Genomic DNA, 17,750 nt, shown 5'->3' with positions numbered 1-17,750 from the left:
AGTCATCATTCTACCGAACGTTCTTCAATTGGCTTTAATGGAAATGCAAAGGTCATAGAAAGCTGCGGCTGAAACAAGGATGAAAAGTTATGTCGCCGGGGTTCCGATTATGTCATGAGACACTGCCCTATCTTAACTGAAGAGGAAAGCTGGATCTCTGCTGGTGAAGTGCAATCAGTAAACAATGGTTGGGTTTCAGCATCATTACTGGGGTGACATCTTAAATAAAACCTGCAGTGCCATGTTCACATGCAACATGCAAAAGAGGATCAAGGAAGCATGCTCTGAACCAGCATTTGCCAGCAGGCTTGTTTCAATAACTTTCCATGTGGCCGTTCAGAAACCTGGCTTCATTGGAAGATCTCCACACATTTTCATAATTCAACATGATTGTAGCTGAAACACAAGGATAATAATGAGGCTGCTATGAGTGGTAGAGGTCAAAGCAGACTTCTTAAGTGGTGGGATAGGGAAAGTATCCAGTCCTTATATAAATTTGTCACTTTTCTCAGACTTATTAATAATAAAAAAGGAATCAGTTTATTTTTTCCACTTGACTATCTGATGAAAAAATAAATGCTCCAAGTTGTGGAATCGTTGTTAAGCTAACATCATCATAATTTACTCCGTAACTAAGCTCAGGGTCTCCTGTGAACAGAGCAAAACTCTTGATGTGTACTATGGAGTTATTAGAAATGCTACTGCCAGACATGGCAGAACAATCCTGTGTTAAAATTAGGTAAACAGAAAAACCCCTGGCAGATTATTTCCATAAGGAGAACAGATCGTCAAATTGAAGCCTCACTTAACCACATTCATTCTGACACAAATTTTGATATTACATCACATTTTCCAAAACGTGTTCAGAAAAGGGCTGAGAAGAGCGATGTTGGGGTTAAAACTCCTTAATATTGCTGGTTTTATTTCCCAAATGAAAGCAACAGCCAGACTACTTCATTGGTCATACATATTTTAAATTATGGTTTAAATGCTTAAAGCAAAGAAAGCCTGTTTATATTCATTATCAAGAGATTGTTTCCATCTGAGGAAACCAGGATCAGTTTTGCATAAATACAGACAATCAAAAAGTTTTTAAAGTACCGACTTTTTAATCATTATGTTCCATATTCATGTGTGGTAGCAATTTTGTAATACTTTCCGTCAGTCCATGGTGCACTGATCTGCTAAGATGTCAGATTATTCAGTCCATATAATTATGGTAGGTGGTATTAAAAACATCCGTCGAGACTAGAACAACATGTTGAACTTGACATTGAGCAGAAAACAGTGGTTGCTCCCTGAATCTATTTGCCTTCACGACTTTTTCCACCTCAGCGCATGACAAACAAACATATTCGAGGGTACTATGTCCTGCCTGGCTCCCGCCTGCTTCCATACACTGTATTTACCAGCCGTCTTTGGCTGCGGACACACATTACAGCTTAAAACCATTAAGGGAAAGTGAGGGGGTAAGCAGAGTCTTGATAAGGTCTTATCTGTACAGTGAGTCAACATACTCAGAACATGCAGACATTGCAACCTGCATCACTTCCAAGAATCCGAACAGATGCTGCTGCACACTTACACGCTCCTTACGCACCCCCCTCTATCAACCATCCATTAAATTCTGCCTTTGTGACTTGGACGAAGAAAGTTATTTTATAGGCTGTAGGACTTGACCTATTGGTGCACTTGTGCACTGCATGTCCTTAAGTGACTCCTCCTGCATATGTTTTTGAGGGTTGAACAGGTTCAGCCAAATTGGTTGCATCACTGTGAGGGCTGAGATCCAGGCAGCGCTGCAGTCACAGAGACAGCTGGAGCTCACGCCAAGAGACCCATCTATTGAGGGAGACAGTTTACACACATTTAAGAGAAGACAATGAGCTGGAGATAACAGTTACCAGGCGCACCAGGGACACACAGGCCAGCTCAAGTCCTGATAGAACAGCATCAGAATCGGCACCGCTCCCAAATATACATACACGGTAGTTGGTTGAGCAAATGTCCTAATATCAAACATTTAATTACAAGCAAATTGGCATGGTTTTACACAACTTCTTAAATGTGTCATAATTCTGAGATGTTTGAACAATAGCTGCAACTTTCAAGCAAAGCAGCTATTGTTTATACATATTAGGCTGGTTAATGCCTATTACATTCTTTTTTTGACTTTTGCTATATGCAATATATTAAACTATTGAGAATACAGTGAGAATCATATAGTGCTATTGGGTTTTAAGCAGCCAATTTAACGTTAAGCGTCTTCACAGAACTTACGTTTTTTGTTTGTGCTTGCCGAGCATGTGTTGATTGCTGTCTTGTGGTTTAGTGATGCAAACAACTACGTTCATCATCTACCTTTCATGCCTGCAGGGGGTGGGAGTTTAATACTACTACTACTTTTGATGGATCACTTAAAAGTATTTTATGGGAGAAGATGGGACTTGCAAACTCACAGGCTAGCACCAACTTGCTAAGAGGCTTTGTGCTCAGTGAGTAACTAAGAGATACAAACACAATAGAGGCTATAAAAACAGCTTTTTCTCAGAAGATATGAGCACTCCTTACAGTGACAACCTCTTGGCCCAATGCATCTTGTGCAGTTACCTTTTAATAAAAAGTATTAGGGATGTAAAAACAAAAAGGAAGAAAAATATGCTTTCAACTCTATTGTACAATAATGCACAAATATCGTGTTTATAGTTCACTGTAAAACATTGATCAGGACGGAGTTGGGCTGTCACTTTTTATTTAAAATTGAAACTTTAAATTTCCAATTCAATATATAAGCGCAACAGCCAATTTTAAGTAGTGTTCATGTTGTTCACTATTAGCTTGGTCTATTGCATGCCCTACTGAACTATCAGTAAACTAATTTAATAAATAAAAATGAAGGAGCACGCCAGTGAGCAATGCAATGCTGGTCGGATTATTACAACACCAAAGCATCTAAGAAACGGTCTGTAAAAGTATTTTGGGTTCTACATTGTAGATGGCAAAATTACCAGCAAAGATAAGGCTGTTTGCTGACTTCATAAAAAGCAGCTGCCTTACTTTATTTTCAGTGACAATAAATCAGATGATTCACCCTGCTAGCTGCCACCAAGTAAAGGCCGGGACACAGTCTGGCGAGGTCAGTGACTCAAATCTGTTCGGTGTGTCCCGTGCCGTCATCAGTCTGGGGGGCGTCAGCGTTCACCCGGAAATGGCGAGTGGAATGAGCGTGACTAGAGTCTCTCAAAATCTGACGAAAATCTTTTAAACTGACCTTTGTTGATCTGAAATGAAGACAGATTCAGCAACTGCATAGCCTATTTCTCTCTTAAAATGTTTTCAGAAACACGTTTCTGTGAACTATTTTAGTACAATATGAGATCGTATTCTGAACGGCCGCCATGACAGACTGGCTTTGAATTTCCGAAGAAAACAAACCCATGTGATGTGTTCATCCAATCAGCTGCCGGTTTTCATTTCTTGGGCAACAATACAGATTAGCGCCGCCTGCTGTTATGGAGGCATATTATGTCTCGTCTCTTTGGTGTGTTCTGTGGAACTTTTTGGACCAAAACGGGGAGACTGATCATTTCGACTGGCTTTTCTGTCGACGTCGATTTATTCGAACTTGAGTTGCTATATAAGCCCTATAAGTGGTTAACAATCCAATTCGTCCACAAGCCTTTAGTAAAATAAAATGCATAATTTGACATTATTTACTTTTATTGATGACAAAGGACTTTGGACAACAAATGACTATGAAGCCCTTCTGTGGGGCCACGTCAGCCAATTGTTGCCAGCGGGTTTGTCCTGGACAGGCCTGGTTAGCCTCGATCGTGGACAGAGCAGTCACGTTGTCGAGAAGTTACAGCAAGTGGATAACAACTGAGGGGAAAATAGGAGGCTTTTTGTCGAGGTCCACAAGCTGCTGCCCCACAGGACCTGTGTGTGGTGCTGTGGGAAGTTCTGTCTCCAATCATGGTTAAAGAACCAATCAATGTATTATGGACTGGCCCTGGCGAGCGACTGATACTTCACTGGCCGGATCTGAAATCTGGAAAACCTGAGAACGAGGCTGAATCAGCAACGATGGACTAATATAATAATGAGAGCGGAGATTTCTTTATTCTGCTGACTGGCCAACTCAAAGCCAAGGCAAACAAACGTGGATACATGTAAGAACAGACGGAAATGTTGGCTAACTGGCCATCTGAACAACAATAAAAGCCATTAAACAACAGGGAGTGAAGCAGACCACTCAGTGAGGAATCAAAAAGCGGTTATGCAGCATGTGATGAGCATCTTTACACAACTACATCTCCACGAGCACTCTGTCCAAGCACGGCAGGGAGATTTTCCACAGCATATCATCTGAGCCGTTGGTCTGGCAGAGGTAAACCAGCCATTTTGTTCATCCCGTAAAGAACAACTATTACATTTACTGGACCGCTGTAGACAGCGGGTCAAAATAAAATACACTCACTTTTTCTCTACATTTCCAACAATTTCTGCCCATGATTCCCTTTGTCAGCGAGAGGGTTGAATAAATTTAGATCCAAGTATAGCTGGTGGCTGCCAGAATGCATCCCTCAGGAAACAGAAAGTTGGCATGTTCCTGAAAAGCATTGCCTTAATGATCTCTCATGCTGAAAGACAAATCTTTCATTTATCTTTTACATGCGCACTCAAAAACAACGTGCTTGCTACATAAATCAGCTCACCAATCACAAAGATACACAAGGTAAATGTGACTCACAGGGACTTTTAATTGGCTGCCAGCAGCCGGATGTGTGTCTGCATGCTGTCTCACTGTCTGCACACTCACCGCATCTGACGGCCAGTTAATAAGCGGTACAAAAGGCCAGCTTTACAGAGCCTTGTGCATGCCGGAAAAGCTTGACACCAGGTGTACAATCTTTTGAATTAAGAAGTTGACACAATGTCTTGGCTACTTCCTCTCTACAGCTAAGTCTTAAACATTGATTTACTATGCCAAAAGGAATTTCAACTACTGGTAATTTTTACATATTCTATGCAGTGACCAAAATATAATCTAGGCTCCTGGCAATACTTTGTTATTATGGTCTGCTGTCATCAGGTATTAGAAAAGGCCCACATTGAGGTAATATATTTTCAAGAAAGAATACAAGTCATACTTGCTGACCACTGATGTCATAGTGTGTGCAGTAATATGCAAACTCTGTCAGGTTGAGACAATTAGTCAACCAGCTAAAATACTGTGTTTGCCCAAATATAAGGTTTTTAATACAGTATATTTGTGGAATAGACAATAATGTTGTATTCACAATACAATATATTCTTTTTTATTCTTATAGACATTGTTTCCTTATGTGTTGTTTGTAGCCTTAATGTTGCCACATATAGTGTGTCTGTTAGAGTTGTTGAGCCCTAAAAAATGTTTACTTCCACATTTTAAAATAAGGGTTGTCTAATATTTGTCTTATAATCAGGGAGATAATCAGGGATAGATAGATAGATAGATAGATAGATAGATAGATAGATAGATAGATAGATAGATAGATAGATAGATAGATAGATAGAAAATAACAGACACTTTGAACTTGCGATGCAACCATTTCACTTTTTTCTGACATTCATACATGACTGTAACCCTAGAATGGTACTGTACTGTATATACACTACCGGTCAAAAGTTTTAGAACACCCCAATTTTTCCAGGTTTTTACTGAAATTCATGCAGTTCAATGTCTTATTGTACTCTGAAATGAAAGAATAGAACAAATGAACAATTGAAGTTAAAAAAGAAATCATGGAATCAATTTATAAACCAAAATGTATTCTAAATTTTTGACTCATCAAAGTAGCCCCCTTTGGCAGATATACAGTAACAGCTGAACACACTCGTGGCATTCTTTCTACAATGGAAATCAAATATTCTTCAGAAAGTTCTTCCCAACTCTGTTGCAAAAGTTCCCATAAATGTGTGGCACTTGTAGGTTGCTTTGCTTTCACTTTTCTGTCCAGTTCATCCCAAACCAGCTCAATGGGGTTTAAGTCTGGGGACTGTGCTGGCCACTCCATGTTTTTAAGCTTACCATCTTGTTCTTTTTTCCTAAGGTAGTTCTGGCACAGCTTGGACTTATGTTTTGGGTCATTATCTTGAACACCTGACCAACTAGACCCATACCAGAGGGTACTGCATGGTGCTGCAAAATGCTGTGGTAGCCGTTTTGGTTCAGGGTGCCTTTCACTCTGTACAAATCACCATCCCTGGATCCAGCAAAACAGTCCCAGACCATCACGCTTTCTCCTCCATGTTTGACAGTTGATGTCACACACTGAGGAACCATCCTTTCGCCTACTCGACGGCGTACAAAAATCCTGCGTGATGAACCGAAGATTTCAAATTATGATTCATCAGTCCATAACACCTTCTTCCAGTCTTCAGTAGTCCATTGACGATGTTTCTTGGCCCAGGCAAGCCTCTTTTTCTTATTCTGACGTCTTAGCAATGGCTTTCTTGCTGCAACTCGACCTATCAAACCTGCAGCTCCAAGTCTTCTCTTTCCAGTTGAAACTGAGACTTCTTATTACGACCACTATTAAGCTGTGCTTGAAGCTGTTGTCCTGTGAGCCGCCTATCACGCAAGCTGTTGACTCTCAGAAACTTGTCTTCTCATTCTGTTGTGGCTTTGGGTCTGCCAGACCTCTTCCTGTCAGAGTTTCCCCCAATTTCTCTGTAGGAAAGACCAACATTCTTAAGTGTTATGATGGTCTGTCTCTCTTCCATTGTTAATTGCCTTTTTCCCGCCATTTTTATGGCAACACACTACTTTCTGCAGTACAATACTGTCCATATAATGCTCACGAGGGTACAGTACCACAGTGTGTTCCAACAATACTTTTATACAAACAGAGGGGGTTGTAAGTAATCCAGACAAGTTGGAACACTTAACAACCTAATTGGAATTAAAACTACCACTACAATGATAGAAAAGGATAGGAAAATTAGATGTGGATTACTAAATATCAGATCTTTGTCTTCTAAAGCAGTACTAGTAAATGAATTGATATCTGATAATCAAATTGATCTATTCTGTCTTACTGAAACCTGGCTGGGCCATGAAGAATATGTTAGTCTAAATGAAGCCACCCCTCCCAGTCATATTAATACTCAAATTCCTAGAGGCTCAGGCCGAGGAGGGGGAGTTGCAGCCATATTTGATTCAAGCCTGTTAATTAACCCAAAACCCAAACTAAATTATAACTCTTTCGAAAGCCTTGTTCTTAATCTTCAACATCCAACACGGAAATCAGTACAGCCAATTATATTTGTTGTTGTCTACCGACCTCCAGGTCCGTATTCTGAATTTTTATCTGAATTCTCAGAGTTTTTATCATGTGTAGTCCCTAAATCAGACAAAGTACTTATTGTAGGTGATTTTAATATCCATGTGGACGTTGACAGCAATAGCCTTACTACTGCTTTCAACTCATTTGGATGCTCACTGGATTCAATCGGTTTCAGTCAGAGTGTGCACAAGGCGACGCACTGTTTTAACCACACCCTCGACCTTGTGCTGGCATATGGTATTGAAATTGAGGATTTAATAATATTTCCGCAGAATCTGGTATTATCAGATCATTTTTTAATTACTTTTGAATTCTTGCTACCTGACCATACTAAACCAGATAATAGCTTCTACACTAGATGCCTATCTGACAGTGCTATAGCTAAATTTAAGGAAAATATTCCTACAGCATTCCAGTCTATGTCGTGCCTTAACATAACAGAGGACCTCTATGTTAACCTCAGTCCCTCTCAAATTGATACATTTGTAGACGGTGCTACGACTTGCCTACGGACGACCTTAGACTCTGTCGCTCCTCTCAAAAAGAAGACGATAAAGCAAAGGAAATTAGCTCCTTGGTATAACTCCCAAACTCGCAAATTAAAACAAATCTCGCGAAACCTCGAAAGTAAGTGGCGCTCCACCAAAGTGGAAGAATCCCGTTTGGAATGGCAAGAAAGTCTCAAAACCTATAGGAAGGCCCTAAGAAAGGCCAGATCAGACTATTGCTCATCATTAATAGAAGAAAACAAGAACAACCCAAGGTTTCTTTTCAGCACTGTAGCCAGGCTGACAGATAGTCACAGCTCTACTGAGCCATCTATTCCTCTAGCACTGAGTAGTGATGACTTCATGAGCTTCTTTAATGATAAAATTATAACAATTAGAAATAAAATTCATCATATTTTGCCCTCAACTTCTAACAGTTCATCTTTAAATGCAGGACCGCTAGAAAGAACGAGTCCCGACATATACTTAGACAGGTTTTATCCTATAGACCTTCAACAATTAATGTTAAAGATATCCTCAGCTAAGCCATCTACCTGTCTCTTAGACCCCATCCCAACGAGGCTACTCAAAGAAGCGTTACCCGTGGTAAACACTTCACTACTAGATATGATCAATATGTCTTTATTAACAGGTTATGTACCGCAGTCATTTAAAATTGCTGTGATAAAACCTCTTCTGAAAAAACCCACCCTCGATCCTGAGGTCTTAGCAAACTATAGACCTATATCTAACCTTCCCTTTCTATCCAAGATCCTGAGAAGGTGGTTGCTAATCAGTTATGTGATTTTCTACATAGCAACAGTCTATTTGATGATTTTCAATCAGGTTTTAGAAAGAATCATAGCACAGAGACGGCACTGGTGAAAATTACTAACGACCTTCTAACAGCTGCAGACAAAGGATTTGTCTCCATTCTTGTTCTACTAGATCTTAGTGCTGCATTTGACACTATTGACCATACCATCCTGTTACAGAGACTGGAACACTTAGTTGGCATTAAAGGAATCGCACTAAGCTGGTTTAAGTCCTATTTCTCTGAACGATCCCAATTTGTTAATGTTAATGATAAACCCTCCAAGCACGCTAAAGTTAGCCATGGCGTTCCTCAAGGCTCAGTGCTTGGACCAATTCTATTTTCCTTATATATGCTTCCTCTAGGTAATATTATTAGGAAACACTCAATTAACTATCACTGTTACGCAGACGATACCCAATTATATCTGTCAATTAAGCCAGATGAAAGTGGTCAGTTAGCAAGACTTCAAACGTGTATTGAGGATATAAAATCATGGATGACCCACAATTTCCTGATGTTAAACTCAGACAAAACTGAAGTTATTGTGATAGGACCAACGCACCGCCGAACTTCGTTTTCGAAAGATATAGTTACTCTGGATGGTATTACCCTGGCCTCCAGCACTGCTGTCAGAAATTTAGGAATTATTTTTGATCAGGATATATCCTTCAACGCCCACTTAAAACAAACCTCAAGAATAGCCTTTTTCCATCTTCGTAACATTGCCAAAATTAGGAATATCCTGTCTCAAAACGATGCTGAAAAACTAGTCCATGCATTTGTTACTTCTAGACTAGATTACTGCAATTCCTTATTATCAGGTTGCCCAAATAAGTCCCTTAAGACTCTCCAACTGATCAAGAATGCTGCAGCACGTGTTCTGACGAGAACTAAGAGAAGAGATCATATTTCTCCTGTATTAGCTTCTCTGCATTGGCTTCCAGTGAAATCTAGGATCAAATTTAAAATCCTCCTCCTGACTTACAAAGCTCTAAATGGTCAAGCACCATCATACTTAGAAGAGCTCTTAGTACCTTATTGTGTATCGAGTAAACTGAAAACCCTCCTCTTTGATAAAGCTTATAGTTAAGGAGGGAGGAGTTGAAGCGTCCACCTAACCCGGCCCACTGCTTCTCCTCATAGTCATCAGTTTTATATACTGTATAATTAATAATCTAGCGAGAGTAGAGGGAGGCAGGCCAGTACAGCCCGATCCGGTTGGGGAGAGTTCTAGCCCGACCAGGCACCTCTCTTTAACCTGCCTCTCTTAAGTTATGCTATTACAATTCTAGACTGCCGGGGAGGCTGTTCCTCCCTAAGACACACTGAGCTGCTCTCTCATCTCTACTTGTTACTTTTGTATGCATCCTGTCCCAGAAATGCTTGTTACTAATCTAGCTCTGGGGAGTTTACTCCCCGGAGTCCTTATGTTTCTTCTTCGCAGAGCTATGCTCTGCGATTCTCTGCATTTCCCGGCCGCTTCCTGCTGCGTCCTGCTGCATCCGCAGCATCCACCCGTGCTCTGCAGCGCCACGTCACATCCCGCAACGCCCTGCTGTGATGTTCCTATGCACAGAGTAGTCAGGATCCGGTATAGGAGACTGCACTACTCAGTATGACACGATGTGCCCTGCTATGACATGAACTTCCACGATAACCTTCGAAGTCACTGTGACTTCTAATGTGACTATTATCACCACTGTTCATCACGCCCCCAACCGGCCCGTCAGACACCGCCTACCAAGAGTCTGGGTCTGCCGAGGTTTCTTCCTAAAAGGGAGTTTTTCCTCGCCACTGTCGCAATAGCCACTGCTAATGCTTGCTCTTGAGGGAATTACTGTAATTGTTGGGGTTTTGGAATTTATAGAGTGTGGTCTAGTCCTACTCTATCTGTAAAGTGTCTCGAGATAACTTTTGTTATGATTTGATACTATAAATAAAATTGAATTGAATTGAACACCTGTAGGAATTGGTAGCGCCAACTTTCAAAGCTTGATCAACCTCCATTGTTCCAGAATAGCTTTACGTTGTTTACCCATTTCTTGTTCCCTGAAAAAGGCCTTTTAGTAAAATACTGAAATGTGCATTATTTTTCAGTTTTGGTTAACCTTTTTTTTTTTTTTTTTTAACCTCAGGCAGTTCACCACTTACCTTTGTACCATTTCAAGATATTCATTGGACTTGAACTGCTAAAATTTCAATTAAAAAAACTAGAAAAATTGGGGTGTTCTAAAACTTTTGACCAGTAGTGTAGGTATTCTACTTAAACTAGTTCTGCGTGGGTGGGTTGCTGTCCATCGAAACTCCTAATGTCTGAGCCTCAGCAGAGCTGCAGCCACAGAGCCATCTGATGTCATGGCAGCCCAGAGCAGCTGTGCAGCACCCAGTACTTAGGGCACCACTGTGCAGGGTTATTGAGGACACAATTGGGCTGCGTTTCTTATTTTATGCATTATACTTTCATCAGAATGTGCATGCATAGCGGTAAAGGGCTGAAGCACAGGACCAACATTTCTGCCTGTGAAGGCAATCAATGTGGTATAAAAAAAAAAAAAACAACCTGTAACTATTCGCTATTCCTGTTAATTTTGGAGTATATCCTTGAGACAGGGGCTAACACAGTAATAATTATATCAGTATCATTTTTTGTCAATGACAAAATATAATCAGCTTAATAACTTTTCAATAAAGTTTACAGCAGTATACATATATCAGAATTACACTGAATGAATGAAGGTGATTGCACTCATTCATGGGCTGCAACTAACAATTATTTTATCTGCAAATTATTTCCCCCATTAATCAATTTATTGTTTGGTCTATAAATTGTCAGAAAATCATATACAATACACATCACAATTTCCCAGAGGCCAAGGTGACATCTTCAATTTGCTTGTTTCATCCAACCAACAGTCAAAAACACAAAGATATTAAATTTACAATAATATAAAATCAGCTAATCCTCAGCTTGAAGTATTTATTTTTATTTTTTTTTTTAACTTTCACAGGAAAAATAATTCATACAATGGATCGATTATCAACACCGTTTATCGTGATTACATTTCTATTAATTGAAATGAATGGACTAATTGTTTTAGATCTAACTCATTCCATGATTTGCTAAATAGACTAAAACAAACAGAGATCACACAAACTAACCCTTTTTATGCAAGTCAAAGAGTATCTGCAACCTACAGATTCATTTTAAAGCGGTGGCAGAAACATAGACAAAGTTCATGCCAAACGTTGCAAATAAACAAGGACAGACATGTCTACCTTTGGACGCCAGCGGTTATGTCAGCGTAATGCATTCAGCCTTTGCCCTTTTATGCATCAAAGGAACAGGACACTACTGTATATTGTACTGATGCTTTTTCATCAAACCAGTGTTGATTCCACCACCTTTTATTTGTATTGTCTTATAAAAGCTTGACAACACTGTAGCATTAACATTTGTTTTCATTCTGACTAATGCACATCTAGATATTTGTCTGCCGATTCAGATTAATTAAAAGATAAAATAAAGGCTCTTAATGTGTATCCCTATGCAATATGCATTAGTCTGGGCGATAAGAATCATGGTTTAGCCTGGAATTAATGATGTGCCTTCACTGAGATTTGACAATAGCTTGATGAAAAAAAAGTCTCTTTCTGTGCTCATCCAGCAAACACGGCAGAAAAAAAAAAAAAAAAAACTGTAGGGATACCTGTGTATCAGTGTACTGCAACAGTGATTTAACTGCTAAATGTGTGTGTGTGTGTGTGTGTGTGTGTGTGTGTGTGTGTGTGTGTGTGTGTGTGTGTGTGTGTGTGTGTGTGTGTGTCAGCGTTGAGGGAAAATTGGTTATGGGTTTGACATCGACAGACATTCAAGAGGGCATTTAGTTGGAGGAAATGACAAGAAGAGATGTTGTTGACGAGCCCGAGGTGGCAGGCCTGGCATTAGGCCCACTGAGCAGCACATAAACACTCTATTCAATTTCATGGCAGCGGTTTTAATGGGGAGCTACTTCAAAAAAAAATACCACATTCACTTGAGAAATCCCCTCTTTGAGCAAACAATCTGTAACTGACTACTGCTCACTTCAAGTTGAAAGTCCTTTAGCTGCAGCACAATACTATGTCTCTGCCCTCAGTTCCAATGGACTGCCTGTTAAATTACTACCCTCCTACCACAATTCCATCCTGTGCTTTAACGGTTGGTTATAAGATTTGCTTGGCAGCAGGAGCAGCGTGGTGCTCACTGACAAAGTTGTATGTTCCACCAGAGGAGCATGAAAATTGGACAATAAATACGCCAAATCAAAATGTATCCGGTGATTAAGCTGCAAAAAGCAGACGTGTTGACACAAGAGGACACAGGACAGTATGCGCCAAAGAGCCATTGGAAAAGCAGTGTCCTGAGAGTGGAGAGGACCTACAGTATATACACCGTGAAGGTCCTTGAGGTCTGCCTTAAGACACATCTCGGTTTTCATATCCAAAGGTATTTCCAAAACATTAGAGTCTCTCATGCAAGTTTTGTCTACGGACACTCGCCAGTGGTGACCATGAAAGATGCCACTATTCCCCAAACTGTTTTGTGTTGTGATCCTTGCCTCATTTCAAAATAAATAAAGATGGAATACCCACTGGAAAGCATCCCAAAGCCTTCCCAAATAAACTGTTTTGGTTTGGTGAGTGCCATAGCCTGAATAAAGCTGCGGCAACATAAACTGGGAGTCAAGCCTTACCAGCTGTGGAAAGAATCCTGTTTATCAAGCACCAAAGAGAGCCACACAGTTCAGAGGAACATTGCCTCTGCACCACAATAAACACATCTACAGTAATACCAATTAACAACTTTTCAATGACAACATTATTCATGCCAAATGATGATCTAAATGATCTATTGAAGTGTAATCACTTGGGGGTGCAGAACATGGCTACTCAGTCTGTGACCAAAGATGAAAATAGAGATATAAATAGACTACGATACAAGCATTTGTTTTAGAATATGGACCAATATGCACCAGAAAGAAATGCCACAAAAATAAATGAAATAATTTCTCAAAAGACACTGGCCCTCATTTATGAAACATGCATACGAAAACAGGCGTAGGACGGGCGTACGCCGATTCCTACGCAAAGCTCGGCATTTATCAATTTGAACGTGAGCGGAGGCTGCGATAAAATCTCACGTCTGGTCTGAACTCGTGTACACAAGTTTTGGAGTCAGTGTGGACTTGCGGTGCAGCATATAATCAGTTTAAGAGAAGAAGTCATCAGTTGATCACTTATCAGCAATGGCAGATCTGGCTCTTTTAGAAGACCTCTCTACGCGCCGGAACAACAGTGCACACATACGCCCATGTGCCACGGTGGAGTGCTCCATCGGATTGGTTAAGGGACCCTACTATACATGCCAGAAAAAGTCTGCAACATTGTTTTAGCCTGTGGGTTTCTGCACAACATCACGCAGGAAAACAGGGTGCCATAAATGTAGTGATGGAGCCAGATGACCAGATGCCCAGAGAGCAGTGTCCAGCACAGCCCCAACTGGGGGCTATACCAAGGAGACAGGATATTATTATTCCTCGCTTTTAAAAAGGTATAGTGTTATGTTTGGCAATAATACTCAATACAGGAAACATGATGATGCACAACATTTTTTATTTAGTCTTCAGGTTTTCATTTCTCTTTTACAGTGTCGTTAATGGCCACAAGTGAACGATTTATTTCTGCCATTGACCGAGTTATTTTGGCTTGTTTTTCCAGCCCCTCTGCTGTCAGGAGACAGGGTCGGGGTGGTGGTCCATCACGGGGGGACGGAGGACACGCACTCTCCCTCACAGCTGTTGCCTCGTTCAGACTCGTTCAGTTTATTTAAATATAGGTACACCTACATGTAGGCCTAAGAGATTGCAATATAAGCCTGTATATTACTATTAGGACTATAGCATACATACGTAGGGTGTATAAATTAAATAAACTTCAGCTGGAGTCCGATTTACTACGGCAACACCGTTGACTGCATCAGTGATCTCTTTCCATTCCACATTCTTTCTACAGCCTTTAATACCAGTTTTCTGGCTGCCAAATAGTACACACGTTAGTGCAAATGAACCTGCGATATCAGGGTTTCAATCTCCACCTCTGAAAAGTGCCGCTTCTCAGCCGGATTACATCTCGCCATGTCGAAAATTGTAGTGGCGAGGCCTCAAAACCCAGAATATATTGGGCTGTGATATTTAAATGACAATCGTTTCAATGCGGTTCCATTTATCAATGTACGGCCATTCTTATGTTCGGATGGGTGTAATACCAACGTTTCATGAATCACACGTGAAGCCTGTCGTAAGAGGATTTCTGCGCTCATATCTGCGCTGGTTTCTACGTTAGGTTGATAAATGAGGGCCAATGAGTGTGAGACTCTTCCTTTACTTGATGCTGTTCACAGTTTTGAGATTCATTTTTCTCAGACTGCTGTGTTGGGGATTGCATGTGTGTTTTGTTACCTTACAAACTGTTTCAGTGTCCCAGGGCAGGATGGTCTGTAGATCGATGAGCTCGCAGGACACTCCCAGTTTCTCTTGAGCCATATTGGCCACCTCCCTCATCACATGGATCTAAATGGAAAAAGAAAAGAGGAGGAAAGCCTTTAAATCTATTATGCTAATGCAGTTTAATTTGGCTAGGATATCACTCCTGCTACAACATAAACTCCTGTCCTACATCTGTTGTGCATTTTATGTCTTTCAATTCTAGTAGGCATACTAGGGGTGGGAAAAATTTAAAATCATGTGTAGTGGGATTCTTTTTGCAACAATTTTTAAAATTGATTCTTTTTACCCTAGAATCAATGTTTTTTTTACCAATGAGTCCCCTAAATATTTTCTGTTTATAAGTTACTGCTGACAGCGACGACTTCATATCAGTTTCCAGCAAAACAGAGCGAAAGCAGAAAACGCTAAAAGAAAATCCATGTTATGTACTTCTTCTTCTACAAAGTAAATAAATGCCAGACTGACTGACAAGTGATGTGCATTATTTTTAGAAAACAATTAGTTTTTAGAAATGTCTCATGATATATTGTCTCTAGAAGTGTATTTTTCAGCTTTTGTATTTGTTAAAGGAGGACATTTTTGCAATACTCAATACTATCGAATCGCAATAAATGAAAATCGCGATAAAACTTTAAATCGGCACCCATGTATTGTGAAAGAATTCTGGACAAAAGCGTATCGTCCCAGCCCTAAGGCGTACACTAAAAAAGTGACTGTCATTATACATGCTCATGTTGCTTTCAGATGCTGCAATACTTATCAAGGCAAGGCAAGGCAAGGCAGCTTTATTTAAATAGCACATTTCAGCAACAGGGCAATTCAAAGTGCTTTACATAAAACATTGAAGAGCAGTTAAAAACAATTAAAAAAACAAATTAAAACATTAAAGCGCAGGTAAAAAGGATTTAAAAAAATAAAAATAAAAAGATCAAGTAGTATCAAGCAGAACTGATTCAAAATGCCCCAAAACAAACAAATGTTGAATCATGTAAATGAGTCAGTGACATGCAGAAATGCTGCAAAATTGCTCTCAGTATCCATTGTACAGCACTGCAATACGCTAAAACATATTGAGATACAAGTATTGTAATTGCACCATAAACTACAATACGAGTTTGCTTAGAATTTGGTAGTTTGACAAAACAAATGCGTATTCCTTTCTCCCCACAAGGTGTAACTAATAAGAATAATTTCACAGCCCTACGATGTACTGTATATTACACATGTAACTTTAAATGTAACAATGTATGATAATATCAAAACTCACTGTTCAAACAGGTATTTTGTAACTTAACATTCACATTACCGGTAGCTACTTTTTAAATGCTCTGCTGGTACACAGGAGGTAAAAAAGAGAATAACGATAAAGTATTGTTTTTTATGTTTTTAAGTATTTGCTGCTGAGGAATGCACAGCCTCTCGGAGATCAGTGCCTAATAAAAAGAAAGTTGAAAATAGCTATTTAAAACTCAAAACGTGATTCCCATGACAAACTAGAAGAGTTTTCAACTGTCAAGCCAATTTGAAAGATACAGGCACTGGCCTCAAGCTAACAAATAATCTCAATAACTAACTAGAAAATTCTGGAAGAAATTTTTACAGTGTGCCTACTACTTGGTGCACATCCGAATAACACTAGCTAAGTAGATAACTTGGCCACATTGTCACAGAGAGAGAGAGAGAGAGAGAGAGAGAGAGAGAGAGAGAGAGAGAGAGAGAGAGAGAGAGAGAGAATACGAATATAAATAGGAGTCTGATGGATTTAGGATGCTTAAAGTACTGATAATTTACATGGAGTCTGGGGGTTTAGGATGCTTAAATTACTGATTATTTACATGGAGTCTGGTGGGTTTAGGATGCTTAAAGTACTTATTATTTACATATGGTCTGGTGGGTTAAAATGCTAAAATGATTGTTTATTTACATGGAGTCTGGTGGGTTATAGCGACAGACTCCATTTAAAAAATAGTACTTTTAGTGAGCATAGAGACAACATATATTTTCACATGAAAATCGGTAAACTATGTTTTTATTTCAACCAACACTAGAGTTGTGATGGTGGGAAAAGTGTAGAGAAGCCCAAAAACGGCTTTTCATAGCTTTATTTGGTTTCTGTCGACTTTGGATGAAGTGTGTTTCACGATGCTTAAAGTACTGATTATTTACATGGAGTCTGGTGGGTTTAGCGACACAAGCCTCAGCACTACAATATATATATATATAATTTGCTTAAATTTAAAATACAGTGTTGTTTTAATGGTGAAGTGTTAATTGTCTTAACCTTTTAGAGATATACCTTTTTAAAACCTATTTAAGACCTTATGTTTACCAGAAACAGGTATGAAGTAGCTAGCGCTAAACACACCAGACTCCATTTAAAAAAATAATACTTTTAGCGAGGATAGAGACAACATATATTTTCACATGTAAATTGGTAAACTATGTTTTTATTTCAACCAACACTAGAGTTGTGATGGTGGGAAAAGTGTAGAGAAGCCCAAAAACGGCTTTTCATAGCTTTATTTGGTTACTGTCGACTTTGGATGAAGTGTGTTTCACGATGCTTAAA

The 17,750-nt window shown here is 39.6% G+C and overlaps 1 protein-coding gene across 1 annotated transcript in view; it reads right to left on the bottom strand.

Annotated features, from left to right (window-relative positions):
* Nucleotides 1-17,750, bottom strand: part of bckdhb (branched chain keto acid dehydrogenase E1 subunit beta) — an 82,243-nt gene that overhangs the window by 29,120 nt on the left and 35,373 nt on the right. Inside the window, exon 8 of the mRNA XM_028581755.1 lies at nucleotides 15,134-15,244. Within this exon, the coding sequence (XP_028437556.1) occupies nucleotides 15,134-15,244 (111 nt within the window). The remainder of the gene's footprint in view (nucleotides 1-15,133; nucleotides 15,245-17,750) is intronic.

This window comes from Perca flavescens, chromosome 6, assembly GCF_004354835.1.
Source record: "Perca flavescens isolate YP-PL-M2 chromosome 6, PFLA_1.0, whole genome shotgun sequence".
Classification (NCBI taxonomy): Eukaryota; Metazoa; Chordata; class Actinopteri; order Perciformes; family Percidae; genus Perca; species Perca flavescens.
The sequence above is the reverse complement of the archived record's forward strand: the minus strand, read 5'-3'. Positions and strand labels throughout refer to the sequence as shown.